The following is a 19,933-nucleotide window of genomic DNA, read 5'->3' as shown; positions in this document are numbered from 1 at the left end:
GCGGCCCAACACAATCACATATTTACTTAAAAACTTTGATTTTTGGAATGCGTTAGGAGGAAAAAAAAATTGACAGTGTCTCTTTACTGAATTTTTCTAAGTTTTATCTTCCCAAAGAAAAATCTCGCACTCTTCACAATTGCACCTTATTCATCAGTTTTTGGCATTTTTAAGGATGAAGCACACAAAAGGGCAAAGTTGGAAGCAAAATATCCCATGAGCACCTTAAGAATACATTGAGAATCACATATTGATGCGTTGGTGTATCAAAAAATGTGTCAAATATCACACTAGTTTTAGGTCGCCCTCTTAATTTGATAATTAAAAAATATTACAAAAAAAATGATTACCCAGATAGGTACATTATCTATATCAGTGATTGTTAACTTGTGATCTGCCCGACTTTTTTCTGCTCATCAGCTATCCTTGATGTTGGTATATTTTATGTGTGGCCCATTACAATTCCTCTTCTCCCAATGTGGCCCAGGAAGGTCAAAAGGTTGGACACTCCAGGTACTGAATAAACAAAAATCCAACAGAGAGAGTGGGGGGCCCTCATTACAGGCCCAGTCGGTATGAAGACTCAAATTACCAGAATCGCTATACTGCCCAAGAGAAGAAATGGTGAGGTGGTCCGAGATGGCATCTCCCAAACATCAATTTTAGATGGACTGACCTTTTAAGAAACTGGAATCAAAGTTCTATGCATCCAGTAAATAGTGAGGGAACCCAACTAAGAAAAACACCAATGTTCATTATGGGTGCAGATAAGAGAGTTAGCTACTGCTGTATGATTTTGACAACATTGGTTTTCTTCTGAACAGTCTACTCAAAACGTAATGACTGGATGTGATGCTTGCAAGCATCTCTTTTTCTGATGGTCGAATTATAATTATCTGGTGTGTGATATCTATACAATGCATAACAATCTAATTTGGAGCACCACTTGTAATCGTCGAGTCACAAATTGGAACCAAAACACAAGATCCCCATGAGTGTCTTACAAATGCACATAAATGTCATTATTCTGTAGAAAGTCAATAAGTGTATGGATTTTTCGGGTTTTAAAAGAAATGAGACCGTGCTGAAGCTCAGATAGTTGGGGATGCATATGGAACTTCACCGTCATGTTAGAAAAAGAGGCAGCAAATGAAGCAAAAAAAATATATAGCAAATCAGCAGGATGAGCTGTAAAGAAAATCTGCAGTAGCTATACTGTATTTCAATGATGTATGCAGGGAATGGTTTTCTTGTAGTCACCTACAGCAGCCAGTACTATAGAGGTCTTTAAGTGGAACTCCAGACAAAAAGGTTTTATTTGTTTTGGATAGAGTGGACAAGCATTGGAACCACTGTCAAGATTTTACCGCTGCAGAGTTGTAAGCCCAAGTGTATGGAAGCCGGCTGGCTTCTGTCGGACGAGCATGCTAGAAAACCAGCAGCCGGCCAGCGCTCTTCAGCTTTCAATGTGTTTAGTAACACTTTAAAGTCTAGTACACAGGGTCGGTTCAACAGACAATGGTCGACATTCAGCCCATGTGTATGGCAGCCGTTTAGACAGGAGCCGGCTGTTCAGATGGCTTCAGTCCAATGGTCATGACCAAAAAAGGTCTGCCCGCTTGTTTTACGATCAGCGCTCAGCCATTGGCTGAGAGCGCACTGGTGGGAGGGCCGCCTCCCTGTCAGAACACAATAGGTCAGTGGGGGAGATCACTGTACTAACACCGGAGTGTTTATACAGCAGCTCCGACTGGAGACATCAGTTTTTTTTTTTTTTACTCAACCTGCTGGGTTGAATGAAAATAAAGAAATAGTGGTGTATACCCGGCTTTACCCTCATTTGAAATGTATTATATAAATGAGGTAGAGCTGGGACCTCGCCAGTAATAGGAGGTCTATAGAAGCTCAATCCATGGAAATGGTCCCTTCAAACGTTGAAGAGTCACAAACCCTTGTTGATTTTTTACGGTCAGGCCAGCACAATCACAATTCACACAGTAAAAAACAGAGATTCCAACACTTCCACACTCTACTCAGAACTGAAAACAATGCCCAGAGTTCTATAAAACGCACGCTGTGGAGGGAATAAAACGCCATCAATTTTTGAGGTACTCACATTATTCTTCTTCCTTTGTTGCTCTACTGCAGCTTTTTGAGATTCCACCTCTGTTAACAGTTCTGTTATATATCTGTCTTTTTCCACAAGTCTAAAAGCACAAACATAAATTAGATACAATCAAATACAACAATCATTCCGCTATTAATATGGAGTCTTACTTGATTTTTAGCCATCATTCACTTTGGAGCAACTTGTCATGAGATTTGACAGGTCAAATCGCATGACATGTTGCACCCTATTGTCAATCATGGCCATGTTCAAATTGATTTGAGAAAGCAGTACCTGCACTACTTTTGGCAATTTCAGGTGTGACTTTGCATAGACATCTGTGCATGAAGCCACACAGATGTCTTCAAAGTTGCACCTGAAGTCGCACTGACATGCGGCTTTGAAATCATGTGATTTCAGATCAAGTCGCACAATTTGAAAGCCACATTTAACATGAATGAGGTCTTATTGTACTGTTCACTAAGGGTTTGGCTTTCAGGGAACAGCGTTATGTGCTGCTTGTGGGACTCTATTTTGACTTCCTTTGAGTCGAGCTGCTGTACACCTTTTTCTCATGGGACGGTGCGATCTGACTCATATGGGAGGCTGTCTCTCTCCCTGTGCAGAGCAAATACCCAGTGAGGCGCCATCCTTAGGGTCTATATTTGTTTTGGTTGGCCCTGATCCTGCGGGGGTCAATATTAAACCCAACCGTAATGAAAATCTAGCTGTATCCATCAATGAATTCAAATCATTTCACACAAAGTATGTGCAAGGGTGTCGTGTAGTGATTGAGAATGGCATTTATAAGGAAGTCCAACCCTCGCTGCAATAAGACAAGCAGGAACCAAGGGGTGTGACAATATGGACAGTGTGATCTTGTCATTAAAGTACAAAGTGACCTAGGAAGCCTGTGAGAAATAACATATTTTTTGGCGGAATAACCCTTCATTATGGAATAACCCTTCAAATAAGAAAAATACTTACATTTTTTATCGCAAACATTTATGATCAGCCAAATGTAAATGACCTTACTTAGTACCAATGTTTAAAGATTTGTTTATGCCTGCATTGTTCTCTAAAGAGTGGAAACCGGTAGATTGTTTTTAAGGCCCCTTTCACACTGGGGCATTTTTCAGGTGCTACAGCGCTAAAAATAGCGCCTGAAAAAATCTGCCCCCTTTTAACTCCAGTGTGAAAGTGGCGCTTTGTGGGCGGTTTTAACCCTTTTTCGGCCGCTAGCGGGGGTTAAAACAGCCCCTTTAGCGGCCGCATACCGCCTCTAAAAATAGCAGCGCTTTTCCGCCGACGCCCGCACCGCCCCAGTGTGAAAGGGGCCTAAGAGAGTGGTACAGGTCAGGCACAACTGACAAGCATTCAGGAGACAATACTACCACATATTGAATTGCCTGTGTTATGACAGCCAAACAGGATTTTTGAATGGGGATACCGTGCAGCAACTCTGACCCCTAGATTTGGCTTGTGGTTGTGGCATGACCCCATTCCCTTAATTAGATCGCGTTCGGTGTCACTCCTGCCTGCCAAACGTGACAGGAGGATCATTTTTGCTCTGAAGCAAAGCATTGCAGCATGTATACTATACGGTCCAGCTGCCTAAGCAGCTAAAGGGAGGGTGGTAAAACTATTGCTCAATCACCTATTTTTTATCAGGCTCAGTTAAGTATAGGGGGGCTGCTGCACACAGATTTCGAATGTATGAAGATAAAAAACCTTGAGCCTTTTACCAACACTTTAAGCAACTTCGAAAATAACCCCAGAAAGTGTAATTTATGAAAACAACACAGTTTAACCTCAAAACAAGCTATTTTAACTGTTTAAAATATTTATATACACATTAACAGCTGTCAGTTACTTAGTTCATATTCCTCCAGCTTTGTAGTGATACAATATAAAAGAATCCAAGAGAAAAAGAGCGTACAGAGCACTTTGGCAAAACACAGTATTCTTCTGCATAAAAAAAACTAAACTAATTCTCGGCTTCCAACGAGCACCCTCTCCCTCTTTAGTCAATGGAATTACACCAGTATTCCATTAAAACTAAAGCTACATTCAAATAATCAGAACGCCTTTAAATAATAAACTTACGCTTTTAACAGCTCTTCACTTTGAGCAACTGATGAAACCTGAAATGGAAAGACATTGGGAAATGACAAAATAGTCTAAGGCAAGAAAATGTGCATGGATAAGTCAGTACTACATGGTGCTAGAGGGCCTAAAATTAGGTTGGTGGAAGTTTAGTATTACTGTCTAGAGTTGCAAAATGTAAAGTGGTTGTAAACCCTCCCTCACAACTTTGTCCCATGTAAATCAGAATAAAAAAAACCTTAATGAACACTGCTTGTAGATATGTCCTTACTTGCTTAGTATTCTTGTAATCCTTTTTGTTCTTTATAATGAAGTCACTGAGCATGCCCAGATCTCCCCTGATTTACGGCACACTCTCTATGTGCTTATCTATCTGTTATCAGGACTTCCTACAGCACACCACTGATATCCCAGGAGACTGCAGAATCATTCAGAGCTTCCTCCTACACACCATGTGACCATGTGACATGACATGCAGTGTAAACTTGGACATTACTGTAGTCTTATCAGCTGAAGCTGATAAGACTGACAAAGGGAAATATTAGAAATTTGGGACAAGTAAATACTATGAAATAAAACAAGTCAGCTATGAACAGGGAAGCAGGGTTGCCATAGAAATGTTGGATTGAGAAGGAGGCTTGGTTAACAGTACAGGAAGTGCTCAATGTAAGGGCGGAAATACACTCCACTGTGGACTCAGAAAACAATATTTAAGATGGCACTGCCTAACCCCTGGAAACAAGTTTTTTAAAGTTTCTTTAAACAGTAAATATGCAATTTGGGCTGGATTACACTGGCTATAGTTTGGTCATTACTTATTATAATTAAATGAAAAGAAGCATCAGAGTGGGAGAGTTTACTTCATCTTTAAAGGGTACCACCCTGATCCTTTTTGTCATCATTTTTATACATTCTACTCTTCCAAATATGTTGGACCCTTATGCATATCACACGGCATACCCAACTAAAGGTTTCTAGGACCAAAAAGTAATGCGTCTGCTCTGACATCAGAAGTCTGCTGATTTAAGTGCATGAATCACAAAAGCCACATTGTTGTTGCGGTAAATAAGGGTTCATGGAAATAACCTATTCAACAGAACAGTTTAATCCCATCTCTCCCCCACTCCCCAGACACAACGACTCTTGGTGCTGTTTATGAGCCTATGAGAAGAGACCTGCTGTTCTTGTGCACATCGCAGGATCGAGACTGGGCTCAGGTAAGTATAGGGGGGAGAGCTACACTAAGACCTTAATGAAAAGAAAGCATTAAGGTAAAAAAAAAAAAAAAAAAAAAAAAACCTTCAGCCTTTATAACCACTTTAATGTAATATGCAAAATGATACAGTCTTCCTTTAATACCACCTAGTGGCCTCTGCATAGCAATGCTTCATATACTGTAAAAAGAACATATCACCTGCAGCTCTCCCCAGTTTAAACCATAACTTTGTATTGTCCATATGCTATGCCAGTGATGGAGATGCTTGGCACCTCAGATGTTTTGAAACTACATTTCCCATCATGCTCATGCACTCTGCAGTGTAGTTGAGCATCATGGGAAATGTAGTTCCAAAACATCTGGAGTGCCAAGGTTTGCCATCACTGTGCTATGCCTTACAAACCTGTTGTAACTGTTGATCGTGTTTTTTTTGCAGTTCATTGGCCTGAATTCTCAGAATTTCATTTTCTTTTTTCAGACCCTGTCAAAGAACATAAAAGTAAAAATAAACAATGAAGAAGAAGTGGCCAGGGATGACGCACAATGACTGAAAAACTTGTGCGGATCTGTCACATTACCGTTAGTTCCTGAGTTGTGCCTGTGATGCTCTTCTCTCTCTCCAGTATTGTTGCCTCAATGTCCTTTATTTTTTGCTCCTGCTGCTCCACTCTGCACAATATTTAAAAAGCAAATTTAAGTGCATTTCATACTAATGCATCGAACTCTGCAATTCAGATGAGCAAAGAGGAAGGAACTAAAACTCTAAAACTAAGAGTGGTGGGAGACAAGAAAGTACATGAAATAGGATGTCCCTTGCACAGTTTCCTGGTGCCTAACTGCCTCTTGGTCCCTGTAAACTAGGAGACAATATAAAAAATAACAGAAAATTACCAGCACTGGCAATATAGTCTAGGGATGCACCAATACCGATACTGAGCATTTCCTCGAGTACTCGTGAAAATGCTCCCGATACTGAGTACAAAATCTTCCTAAACAAGGTGACAAAACTATGTGCAATCATACTTAGGAATTTACACATTAAAAGCTAGTACACGGGGGCCGAATGTCAAGCGGCATTGGTGGTTCAAAAGAATCCAGCCGACATTTGGCCCGTGTGTGCGGGGCAGCTGGTCTGACAAAAGCCGGTTATTTGGCTGGCTTCTGTTGAAGGGTCAGCCAATGGCTAAGCGTCCTGCCCAGAGTATTCTGGCGGGGGGAGCAGTGTCAGAACACAATAGCAGAGCGAGAGAGATGGCTGTACTAACATCAGATAGTACAGCGGCTCTGACCTGAGCTGTCAGTTTTGTTTTTTTCAGCCTGTTGGGTTGAACTAAAAAAAAACTAGTAGTGTGTACATGGCTTTACAAACATATTTAAAAGTGGTTGTAAACCCTTACAAACCACTTTGACCTAGAGGTAAGCCTAGATTAAGGCTTACCTGTAGGTCCAAGCAATATCTCCTAAACCTATATGGTTTAGGAGATATTTGCCCAAAAACGGGCACCGCTGTCTACGGCGCATGCGCCGTAGACAGCGGCGCGCAGGCGCACTGAGCGCGGCATTTCCAAGAATGGAGCTGCCGCGCGTTTCGACTCCCGTGCGCATGCGCGGGAGTGACATCATCGCGGCTTCGCCGAATGACAGCGGCGCAGCTGCGAGACGCCACCAGCAAGATGGATGCGGCGGACTACAGGGGACAGCGGCGACTTCGCTGGCTCCTGTGTCAGGTAAGTGACACATAATGGGCTACTATGCGATGCATAGTAGTCCATTATGCTTTGCCTTTGCAGGGAATGAAAGAGGAAGTAAACCCATCAGGGTTTACTTCCTCTTTAATGATTGTATCAGAATTGGAGACAAAGACCATGTGTCCCCAAGTAGGAAACCTTTACTCTATCCCTCCCTCGGTTTCTACCTGTCCTCTTTTTTGCCTAAGTGGTTCAATAATTTCGTCTTTTTCCTTTACCTGTGACTGTGAAATGCCATTACATGTTTAAAAACCAATACAGCATTTTAGCTGTTATACCAATTGAAACACAAGCATGACGACAATACACAACGATGCCAACTGTGGCCAACACTTACATCCTCTGAAGGTTCTGTGCGTCTGTTAACCCAGAATCTTGCTATAAATGACAAACAAAAAACAGCATTTGAAAAGCACAATTCTGTTGTAAATAAAGTTACAAAAAATTCATTTTGTTAATTAAAATAAAGATAATCTAAATTGAATTTCTAGCAGATATTAAACTTTGAACTCTGCAAGAATTATTCTAATAGTTACTGTTCACTTAGGCATCAAGCGTTACATAGTAGTATGAAGGGGGGAGCACACACGTGTGCCTCATATGTGAAAGAGCCACTTTTTCTTCATAGGTGCAGCAACAGAGGTTCTGCAGTTCTGTTTTATGCTCAGTGCAAGGTTTCTTTAACAGGGACCAAGATCTGCCAGTCTTAGCTAAGGCTCAGATCAGACGTCTGGCTGCAGCTTCAGTGCAAGTTTTAAAAGGAGCCCGGGGCAGTTTTGTTCACCAGTTCAGGTGCACATTTTTACTTTAAAATCACACCTGAACCAGACTTAAAAAACGCACAGGACTCTTTTTTAAAAGTGCAACACGGCCGGTCCCGCAGATATAACCAGCTCCATAGAGAAGGCTGCCGGCTCACATCATGCAAATTGGATGTGGTTCAAAACTCAACCAAATCGCATGTGTGTGAACCCAGCCTAAAGGATGGTAGCAGGTGTTTAGGCAGCGTTGTTGACTGGCTGCTAGCTATGCCCTAAACAGTAAACCAATATACTCTGCCAAGCACAATACTTTAAAATGCCCATCAGACATGTGGATCTGGATAACATGGCACTTTTATTAAAAGTATAAGTAAACGTAAAAGTTTTTTTTTAGATTTGGATAGAGTGGGGAAAGGATATAACCAATGCCAGATTGTTATTGATATGGGCCAGGAGATTTACTCTATAACTATCCTAATCATTATGTCACCAGGAATGATCATTAGGGTAAATTCAACATTTGAAGTTGCAGAAACAGAGGGAAAAGCTTCCCATGGTAGGTGCATAGTTTTCATACCTTTTGTAGTCTGTGCTGGACTTCTTCAATGTGAACTTTCAACTGTGAACACTCCTTCTGCAAACCCTATTCAAGCAAAGATCACCCACATTGTTAGAAAATATATGTAGCAGTGCAACAAAACGTAAAAATGTTCTGTGGCCATACTTGGCAAACTAAAAGGCTCACATTATAGGAGTCACCACGAGAATATGGTACTCTGTGTACCAGCTGCCAGAACATCCCAGAACCCAAACTTACACCTGGCCATTGACTGACAAGCAGAGCTGCACAATTCATTGTCAAAAAAATTGCGATCTCGATTGCAGATCACCGTTTCTTTCATATAACAAGTGGAGAGACTTATCTGCTCACTCAGCTATGAAACGAAAACATCCAGGCAGTCTGCCAAGTTTTTAATAGGCAACATTGTAACTCACTTCTTAGAGCAAAGGGATACATTGCTGTGTGAAGACAAAATCCAGACAGTCTGCCAAGTTTTAAACAACAGGTAAATGCAGGAAGTTTAACCACTTAAAGGCTAAATCTTTTTCTGACACTTCTCAAGTTAAAATAATTTTTTTTTGGTTGCTAGAAAATGACTTGGAACCCCCAAACATTATATATATTTTAGCAGAGACCCTAGGGGAATAAAATGTCAATTGCTGCAATATTTTATCTCACACTGTATTTGCCCAGTGGTCTTTCAAACCCAATTTTTGGGGGAAAAATACACTTCAATAAATAAATAAAAATACGAAACAGTAAAGCTAGCCCAATTTTTTTGTTTTAATGTGAAAGGTGATGTTACGCCATGAGAATCGTGATATATCTTCTAAGCAAAAAATAAATAAAAATTGCGATTCTCACTTAAGCCAGAATCATGCAGCTCTGACAAGGGGAGGAGTCAGGGGAGTGTCACATGCTAACCCATACCCCAAAGTACCAGACATTCCTCAAGGCTCTGGTAGCAGGAGTTCACGGGAAAAGGAGTACCGTTTACCTATACGTAAAACCAACCTGTCACTTTGCCCAGTATTAAACACATAATCACCTCAATCTGTGTTTCCTTCTCAAGAATCAATTTCTCACGTTCATTAAACCGTTCTTCCTCCTTCTTTAAGGCCTCTTCTTTTCCCTTCAACCTAAGAAAAAAAAAAAAAAAAACAGAAGATAAGAAAATACAGGCATGCGTCTAATTCACAATAAACTGCAAGATTAATGCAAAACTGCAAATGCAACAGATGACAAGTTCAACAATCTGATTATCAGATCCCGTGCCGTGATACGCCGCACAGTCATCTGGAACATGTGACAGGTCCCAGATGACTGTGCGGCACCGAGGGGAAGTGGTGTCACCAGCCTGGGCAATGAAGGAGGCAGACTATTTGTTTATGAATTTTAAGCTTTTTTTTGTGGCAACACCACTTTAATCAAATCATTAAAATGTATATTCATGGTTAATAAAGCCAGTGTAAGTAACCGAGGTGATCATAATTTCCTAAAATCTCCTGTATAGCAGCAATTGACTGGGAGAGGGAAGGCCACAGCTAGGAGGCATGCACATAATCTGACAGCAGCTCTTGAATCTACTGCCTCAATGTACAATCAGCAGACTGGGGATGTGTCTGCTTTAGTGAAGGGTACGGATCTGATGTGTGCTGCCTGGTAGGGATTTCTGGATCACAAAACTGACTTAAAAGAATTACAAATCTCTCTGGCAGGTAAAGATTCCACTTTATGTAGTTTGACTATTACCCAACTGCTTGCCAAGAGATCAGTTTTAACCACTAAAAGGACAAGGCCTTTTCTGACACCTGTTTACAAGTAAAAATCTGTATGTTTTGCTAGAAAAGTGCTTAAAATCCCCAAACTTTATATCTATATATATATAGAGAGAGATATAGATAGAGATATATATATCTCTATCTCTATCTATCTATAACTCAAAGACCATAGATAATAAAATGGCGGTTGTGCAATTTCTTAGGTCAAAGTTTTTGTTTTATTTTTTGTGCTGCAGTTTTTCAAATGCAATTTTTTGGGGAGAAAATACACTATAATGAATTTAAAAAAAAAAACTCCCAAAATAATATAAATCTAGAAAATACTGTGGTTAATACCATCAAACAAATGACGTATTCTCCCAGTAAGGCGGTCAGCAAGCGGTTAAACTCATACCAAACTACCAAAAGAAATGACCTTGTCAGTCCAAACCAAATAGATACATTTTAGAAGAGGCCATTGTTTTTTTTTTTCACCCACTAACGTGTAGTGTATCTTTGAAAGTCTAGATCCTTGCCAAGGTCAGTTTATGGTAGTAAAGCCTGTACTGCAAATGGACTTTTTTGTGTGCCTGTTTTGTAGGTATCTGTAGGAGTTGAGAACCAAGTTGGGAAACATTGCTTTACAGGTTTATTTCTGGTTTAAACTGTGAACCCCTATATCTGTGACCCATTTTAAAAAACAGATTAAACGCTAGTTAAAAATTAAATATTTCCATGTCTGCAGCCAAAATGGGAGAACACCTACTTTCTATTTGTTATATGTTCTCTTTCGCATTGGCATAACTTTGAAAACAATATTAAAAAAATTAGCTGCTTCACCTATTTTTTGGATGCTTCTTTCCAGAAACTCCAGCACTGAAAATGCTGCTAGTTGGAGAGCTGTGTTTGAATTAATTATCCCTGTACTATGTTAGCAGAACGCATCTAATCAGTTGTAAACTAGATTTGACGACTGTCTATTCTAAGAAAGGGTTACAGATTTACAAGCTGGTTTCTCCATTGCATGTTAAGGATGAAGCCCACCCTTTCCTCTAAAGCCCATCTATTGGGATTGATCACACTGAACTTGTTGAGAAATTCTTGCAGTCACCCATGAAACCAACACCCAACATCTAAAATGTAAGAAATATTTAAAGTGTATTATTTATTTAGGTATGCTGTGTGAATGGGCTTTCTCAAACTTTGCTGCAAAAGGAGGATATACACTTTTAATCTGTGTTATAACACTTTGTCTTCTTAATTACATTACCAATATCTGCAGCAAACACTAGGTTATACATACTGATTTTGAAGGTCCTGAACTTGTGCAATACTGGAAACCTGAAAAAAAAAAAAAAAAAATCAAAAAAGTACGACATAAGAAAATAGAAATCTTAAAGCGTAATGCAAAACTCCTGCCTTAAAATAAACTGTTGGCATGACATGAAGTGGGTACTGCAGCATACCCAGTAAACGGTTTACTCTATAGCAGGTGGAACACTGCCCAATCTGAGGCACTCAGTTATTTTATTCCTTTTCCTTGAGGCAAATACCCCTACTTGGGGGGCTGCGAGGAGGTGGAATCTGTACAAGACTGGCTCACAGTACAAAAGGGGAAGACTTTTGAACAGAAGTTAGTCCTCTCCCCTAGTAAGTATGCATATAACACTAAAGTTGTAAACTCTGCACCACCCCTATAAATGCTAGGCAGTGGTAACAAGCTCTGCTACATTAATGAAGTATTTAGTTGTAGCGCCCCCTATGAAGGTGCTAGAGTGAGTGTACTATGGTTTTTGGTTTCTCTGCCTAACAGAGACAAAAAGTAAATATATACGCTGCCTGCTTAACAGAGACTCTGATTGTTTAGTAGAGTCTGCCCAATGTACTCTGGTGCTGCTCATGCTGTCTTTACACTGGTCTAGTAGCTACGGAATGTGCTGGAAACCATGCAGATGAGAGCAAGATTATCAATAAAGCCCCAGCCAATGAGAAGGGGAGGTGTCCCAAGGCAAGCTGGGAGACTGTATATTTGATGAGCACATGGGTCCTGGGTCTTCAACATTGAAGCTGAAACTCAGGGTTCTCCTGAGAGCCAAATGAGGGAGGATGTCCATGGATCCTGTCTGGTATCATGAAGGAAGGTGACCTGGGCCTTGGGGGTACAGACCCCCTAAAGCAGTGGTTCTCAACTCCTGTCCTCGTGACCCACTAAAATGCCAGGTTTGCAAGATAACTGAAATACATCACAGGTGATATAATTTGCTCTTCAGTGATTGCAGTATTCTAGTCTGCATATCTGGCCTGTTAGTGGTTCCTGTGGACAGGAGTTGAGAACCACTGCCCTAAAGGGATCCTAGAGACTGGTGCTGTTAAATCCCCCTTTGGAAGCTAGAAGTCAGCATGTTGGGTGTAAGCTAAAGGGGACACTGGCTGGAGTCTTGAAGACGCAAGGTCCACTAAATTCCTTCTACTAAAAAGGAACTTCGTTCTATTCTGTACAGTCTGGTATACAGTTCTACCAACAAAGCAGTCCTTGCATGTGAATAGTTTAAATTAGGGGTATCCTACTAAATCCCTTCTCCTATCCAATATCGCCAAACAAAAAAATCCCACATCCCCTAGACTGGTTATTGGAGACAAGCAGAGGAATGTGAGCACCTGGCTGTGAGAAAATACCCTGTGAGTAGCTGCAGAATAAATAGCAGGAGACTCAGGCAAAATTATCAAGCGGCTCCTGTGGGGGTAGCACTACATAGTATAAGGTTAGTACACTCTATACTATTAAAAACTGCCATTATCTTTTATTAACTAGAGTTTTAAAAGCATTCCATTTAAATCATGGAGTGATGAGGCAACGTCTGACATACAGCACTTCATATATGCCACGGTGTGCAGCTGATTTGCAGAGCAGGATCAATGCAAGAGTACAAACATTAAAAAGGCAGACTTCAATAAGAAGTTAGATTTGCCTCCTTGGCTTCCTTCAAAAAGATAAGCAGCTTTAATGATCAGGTCCTTTGCAAAGCGCCTGCTGCCTGGCACCCTTCCAGCCCTAAGCAAAGCATGCTGACAAGTTGGAAAATACCTACAGACTTCTGCAAGCCTGGCTTCTTCAATCAGCATGCTGAAGAGTGGAGCTCAGGGACTGGAAGCTTTCCAGGCATTGGATACTCCGCAAATTTTTAAAGCAGCTTATTTACTAAAAAATTCACCTCGTCAATGCAGGCCTGAGGCCTCCGTTTATAGCCCAACTATGGGATCATGCTAATAAAGTGCCAACAGAGACTTGGGTGGGATCATGGTCTCTAGTGTGGCCTGATGCCACTATACTGGTTACACGTTTGATGAAGACCCCCCTCACTAAGACCACTCAGAAAGCTGTTCATTGTCCAGCTGCTTCAACCCTACTTTAGCTCAATGGTTTTTTAAGCTTGTTACCTGTTCAGCCTTTTGAAGCTGGCTGTTTCCTAAAGCTTCCTTCAGTGCTTCAATTTCTTTAGTCAATGCCTTGACAGCAACAAAAACAAGACAAATGGGAGACAAGACCACAACACAATGGTACACAGAACAATATTGCATGCATGAAAGGTTTGCATCCAGAATCACATGAGAGTTTATGGTGACTTATTACAAATCAACAAAACTGACAGCGGTCCAGTCCCATATTGCTCTTAGCAGTTAACGTTGCAGATTACAAGGACCAAATGTTGATAAGCTAATTGATTTGGCACTCAATAATTATGAGCCTTGAATTTAAATTGTATTTAGCTGTTGCCTCTAATTTCACCATAGGGTTTTAAAAACAAGTTAAGACACTGCTGTGTGACATGGTTTGTTTAGAAACAAATCCATGTGCTCACCATATGGTGTTCAATGGCTTTTCAGATTTAAAAAAAAGCCATTTGATGGCAACTGCAGGGCAATCACTTGACAGAGAGAGAGGTCATTTTGGGCTTTCTTCATTGACAAAGTAAATTTCAATAATCTTGCAAAAGATATTTCTTGGTATGATAAATTGATTTAATATATAAATTTTTTTCACACAAAATCCTCACAGTTTTACATAAAATTAACACATTTTGGTATCAAAATGCTAAAATGTGCAGCTCCTGGGTGAAAGTTATGGAAATCTTGTGTAATAACACTTACAATTAGACTACTAATACGTTAGACCAAAAAAATAAAAAATAATTTATTGGATCGAAGCCTTTCCTTTAAAAAAAAAAAAAAAAAAAAAAAAAAAATGGTCGAATGGAAAAGTTGGCCTTCTGAAAGCTCAAAACAAAATTTGTTTACCGCATTACATTTTTTTTCTTTGCTACAGGAGAGAATAATGTGTAATTACAGGTCAGACATTAAGAAAACTTGTGTGTGTGCCTACATCAAACCTATCCACTTAAATCATGACACAGATAAACTGAACCTTGTGATTTACATAATTTAGATGTGGCGTTATCAAGCAAGGCGCAAACCTAATGGAGGACCAATTGAGATTGGCCTATTAAAAAGTAGGTAGGCTGTTCACTTTGCAAGAAATTTTCCTTTATCTTAGTGAATGAGGTGTAGCTCTGCTAACTAATCTAACTGAATCACGTGCAAGCAAAAATACTTCTTTCCCCACTTTCCTTGCACATGACAGGGTTCTATTGCAGGTGTCTCCACATGTTCTAAGCAAAGGACTAGTTTACTGTCCTTCAGGCTTCAGGGGGATAGACTGTGGCCAGTGGGTGTAAACCATGCCCCATTATTGTTTTTAATGGGAGGAATTGTGACCCATTGCTGGTATCAGTGGAAGGAATGGTGCCCTATCACTGGCGTTAGTTCGAAAAATAGTGTCCCATCAATGATGTTTGTGAGGAATGGTGGTCCATCATTGGTGTCATTTGGAGGAATGGTGGCCCGTCATTGGTGTCGTTTGGAGTTATGGTGGCCTAAGGGCCTGATACAGGAAAGCAAAGGGCACACCTGGCCCCTGGGCTGCAGCTTGGAGACCACTGTTCTATCACAATGTAAATTTTCATCAAATTCACTAAGTTATGGGAAAATTCACCATGTAAAGTAAAAAAAAGTCAGGGGCCTTTGCCATATTGGCAGAAAACCATACTGAAAATATCCAAGGCAAGCTACATTCTCACACTAAATCTGTCTCAATAAAACATAACACTCGCCCCTAACAGACATTCTTATGTTGTACCTTGCTTGATGAATGCTAGCATGCGAATACATGAAAAGGATTGAATGCTCACAATTACAATGGCCTTCACCAAATTTCTGTTCAATGGTAATAAACTAGAAGGATTAATAATAAAGTAGATACCTGTACAGTCTTTCCCTCTTTATCAGCCCGTAACTGCTCTGCTTGAAGCAGATCTTCTACAGACCTGATCTTGCCATCCTTTTCATGGATGCTAAAACAGAAATTGTTCATGTTAAATTTATCAAAAAAAATTTAAATTTTTAAATATATTCATATGGTTTTGCTGCTGTACCACGACTACAGTCCACAGCAACTGTTACCCAGATCAAGACTGAAATTTAGTTGCTGGTAAATCAAGTATTCTGGCCTCTAAGTGAAAGGTATGACATGCTGATAAGGTCTAATGATGTCCTTTCCTCTAACTATGGGACTATATTATTTGATGAGGTTAAAGACCATCAAAAGACAACATTTTTGTGTGTAGTTTTAAATAGAATGGCGATGGGTTAGCACCACTAATGATTAATGGTAATGGTCGTCACCGGAACAAGAATGAATGAGAAACGCTCCTGTGGGAACACGCGCGCCGGTGTCAACGGTCTTAAGGGTGGGCATTTTCCTACACTTAAACAGAATTTTTAGCACTTTAGCCTTAACCTCTTCGTATTTAGCGAATGCAAATATGCAACCTCGCCTTGGCACCTAGTGGCTGCATATCTGCGTGCATTAACACCGGTGGTGCTGTGCCGAGAGTACGCGCCTTGTCCCAGCACAATGACCAGCGGCATGCGGGAAAGTTTTTTCCGATCATGTGACCGCCATGAGAGCCAAACACTGCAGTCACATAGCCATAAGCCCATGCCTCGCCTCCCAGCATAGCAGACCCCTTAAGGGGCCAGCAGCAGCTGACAACAAAGGGGTTAAAGAGGGGCTCCAGTCTAGTCAGCAGCTAGGCAAAAAATTTTATAACTTGGACACTTACACATGCTTTAGATCTTCTACAACAGATGACAGGGCTACCTAAAAGGAAAAAATACAAACCGTTATTACAAAAGTATAAAATAACCAGCACATGCTTGATGTGCGGGCTGAGGGGCCTACAATTTCTTCAAATGGAACCATTACCTGGTCAATATGCCGAGCCTTTAGATTCTGTACATCCATTCTTAAAGATGCATTTTCATCTCTCAGCAACTAAAACATAAAAAAAATGATTAATAAAACGAATGCTAACACTACCAAACAAACTAGTATGCCTTATCGACCCACCTACAGATACTTGAACATAAGGTTCAGGTAATGCAGGAGTCTGACATACATGAGGTTTTAAGACACACCTGCTGCTACAGTATGGATAAACACAAAGGCACCAATAAACAGTATCTGGCCTGTCCTGGCCTGGACAGAGGGCAGTGCAAGAGGGGGGAACAAAATAAGAGAAAGAACTGAGATATTACAGCCAGTGTACCCTAAGTGGACCATTCGTTTTCCTGTTGGAATATATCCGAGTCGTGTTTTAAAGTGGAGCCAGGGTTGGACGATTCAAGTTTCATGCATACTCTGACCTGATCTTTTATAAGCGCACCTTACTAGGACATCTGGTAAGGAGCCAACTTTATTCGTTTTGGTGGTGGTGCACTTCAATTTGTTTCACGTTGGCACATGATTCAGAGATTTGGAGCCATTTGGGACACGTGGTGTTTCCGTCTACAGTGCATTTAATTTTTTCTTCACAAAGAACTTATCTCAATGAGGACTTTTTATTCATATATGTGATTTATCATTAATTTATGTGATTTATCCATTGGCACATTCCTTTGTGTTTAGGTTAGGACACAATATTACTGAGATTCACTGTTTATGTAAAGAGTGACACTTGCATACGTATTATCAAATGTATTTAGTACATGCCATACATGAGGTTTTGGTATTCATAACGATATGATTTTTTGTTTAATATTTTGCACTTTAAAATTTAGGGTGAAGTGTTGAAATCCTAATATATGCTATTAGGGATTGCGCGGTTTTTCTCTCTCTTTTTTCCTAAACAGTATCTAAACCCAAGAACAAAATATATATGCACACACATACACTGTATATGTATATTATATTGCAGCTTACCAGTCATTAGATGTGGTGGCTGCATTTTTTTTCCTTAAGACTTTTTATACCCTTTTATCTCGCCTAGCAGCATTATCACCTTAGGACAAGACCATAGAACCCCCTATCCCATAAAATTTGGGAGAGGTGTTCTGTAGCCCACAGAGATAGCTGGGAATGTTTCCAATTGGCAAGAGTCAGCATAGGCACATGAAATACGGTAATCAAAACGCAAGGCTTTTTTTTTTTTTTTACCATGTATGCTTTGCTTTGCATGATCAAATGCTTTCAAAAGCATGGTTAAAAGGCCAAAAAAGTTAATTGCAGGGTTTTACGTACACTTTAATGTGATAATGTTCTTTGAGAGAGTGGCAGTGCTTATTTTAAAGTATTGTGCATTTCCTTTTGACTCCATTACACCCGGCTGAAAATAAATCCTTGAGGGTATTCTACTACCTTTCTAGGTCAGAAAGAACTGGTTAATTGCTATGGGTATGAACAGTGTGCTTTCCTCTCAATGTTAAATGGTCAAGAACAATTCTAAACTTTACCCTCAATTCTTCTTCTCTGTTCGCAACCTGTATCAGTCCACTCTCCAAAAGTTCCTCGATCGTTTTGATCTTCTCATCTTTCTCCTGAATACTAAAAAATAGCAAAAAAGCCTTTTTGAAAACATTTTCTGTACAAAATTAATCCTCTGCATGTTTGCTCTTGATATAGTGGTGGCATATGTGGAAAGACCGGGACTAAAAAGTAACCATGATTTATAGAGCACTCAAGCCCTACATAAAATACAGTTAAAACACTAATCAGTTACTGTTCATGGATTATGTACAATGCAATGACATGTTGGGATCTAGTCAGTTTTCCTCTCCTAATGTGGAACAGATTTTTAAAGAACTCCATAATTTATCTGATGGTGAGGGGAGAGATCTCAAGCTCTGAAACCCAGCTTTAAGGTGCAAGTCTCAAAGTTCCACTGTCTCGTCTCTGCGGACAGCTCGACATCTATAGGAACCGCAAAAAATTCTGGCCAGCTGCAGAACACCATGTAATTGGTAAATGAGAGCTTGTGCCTCTTGTACAGCAAGAGAAGCAGCCATATTGGCAATTACAGCCTACATGTCAAAGACCCTTCTGTTACTCCTTTGACAGTTGCGTCAGTGATCAGTGGTCACCTTTTTTTCAGTCAAGGCACCCTTTAAAATGCTGGACAATCTTAGGGCGCCCTTTAAAAATATGGACAGTCTCAAAGCACCCCATTTTAAAATGTAGAAAAATATTCTAATAGTTTTACATAATGTGGCAGCATCGACACACATAGGACACCCAACATTAGAGGTGATTAATTCTTCCAAAGCAAATATACTTTTCCACACTAGTACTGACTAGTCCAGTATTTCTCCCCCCCACCCCCCAGTTTCTCTCCATCACTTCGCTAACGTGATCCCGGTGTTGATGGATGGGGGCAGGGGAGGGTCAAACAAGGATGCTGTGCAGGTGGTAAACACCCTTCTTATCAACACTGATGACATCACTGGTTAAGACACGAGTGGCTGGAAGGTTGAAATGGTGCACAATAAAAACCTGTGGCTTTGTGTAACCAAAAGGCAGGCTTGATTCACATGGTGGCTTGTGTACATTTTTGGGCAACTTTTAGGCATTTTACCAAGGCACCCCCGAAGAAGCCTCAAGGCACCACAGGCTGCAGAAGATGACCTAATAAATCTGAATTTGCACATCAGTAACCCTTTATGGATAACGCCTTTTCCGTGGCGAAGGGGCTTGTGTAAAGCCACAAGGACTCTCAGCTGTGGATGGTAGGGGTGAAATGGAAGTCCAATCCTGTAAAGAAAATACTGAATAGGAACCTGGAATTTAAGATCAACAGGGTACACTGGATGTGGTCAAACAGGAGTCGGCAAGATTGAACATGGATATCTTGGGAATTGGTGAACTAAAATGGACCGGAATGGGCAAATTCAACTCAGATGACCAATATATCTACTACCGTGGAGAAGAATCTATCGGAACAAATGGTGTAGCCCTCCTAGTCAACAAAAAAGCGAGCAAAGCAGTACTGAGGTACAATACCAAAAACGAGAGGATGATCTCAGTCTGTATCCAAGGAAAGCCATTCAACATCACAATAATCCAAGTTCATGCACCAAGCTCTGATGCTGAAGAAGCTGACGTTGACAACTTTTAGAAGTAACTCCAAGAAAAGATATCCTTCTCATACTGGGAGATTGGAATGCTAATGTAGGAAGTCAAAGCATATGCAGAATAAGAGTTAAATACAGCCTTGGCATACAAAATGAAGCAGGACAAAGGCTAATAGAGTTTGCCAAGAGAACACATTGATAATGACAAACA

At 40.4% G+C, this 19,933-nt stretch overlaps 1 protein-coding gene across 11 annotated transcripts in view; it reads right to left on the bottom strand.

Annotated features, from left to right (window-relative positions):
• KTN1 (kinectin 1) overlaps positions 1 to 19,933 on the bottom strand; it is a 210,426-nt gene that overhangs the window by 35,606 nt on the left and 154,887 nt on the right. For 8 of the 11 annotated variants that reach the window (XM_077464417.1, XM_077464423.1, XM_077464419.1 and 5 more), the window contains exons 23-35: positions 18,109 to 18,199; positions 16,583 to 16,651; positions 16,440 to 16,477; positions 15,578 to 15,668; positions 13,699 to 13,767; positions 11,564 to 11,601; positions 9,549 to 9,639; positions 8,516 to 8,581; positions 7,515 to 7,555; positions 6,008 to 6,098; positions 5,833 to 5,910; positions 4,214 to 4,251; positions 2,117 to 2,207 (exon numbers count right to left, since the gene is read on the bottom strand). In XM_077464417.1, coding sequence (XP_077320543.1) covers positions 2,117 to 2,207; positions 4,214 to 4,251; positions 5,833 to 5,910; positions 6,008 to 6,098; positions 7,515 to 7,555; positions 8,516 to 8,581; positions 9,549 to 9,639; positions 11,564 to 11,601; positions 13,699 to 13,767; positions 15,578 to 15,668; positions 16,440 to 16,477; positions 16,583 to 16,651; positions 18,109 to 18,199 — 892 coding nt within the window. The remainder of the gene's footprint in view (positions 1 to 2,116; positions 2,208 to 4,213; positions 4,252 to 5,832; positions 5,911 to 6,007; positions 6,099 to 7,514; positions 7,556 to 8,515; positions 8,582 to 9,548; positions 9,640 to 11,563; positions 11,602 to 13,698; positions 13,768 to 15,577; positions 15,669 to 16,439; positions 16,478 to 16,582; positions 16,652 to 18,108; positions 18,200 to 19,933) is intronic. The other 3 variants (XM_077464420.1, XM_077464425.1, XM_077464427.1) reach the window with 1 other exon arrangement.

Source organism: Lithobates pipiens, unplaced genomic scaffold (genome assembly GCF_037356315.1).
Source record: "Lithobates pipiens isolate NorthernLeopardFrog02 unplaced genomic scaffold, aLitPip1_a1.2 Scaffold_30, whole genome shotgun sequence".
Classification (NCBI taxonomy): Eukaryota; Metazoa; Chordata; class Amphibia; order Anura; family Ranidae; genus Lithobates; species Lithobates pipiens.
This window is presented reverse-complemented; position numbering and strand designations above follow the sequence as displayed.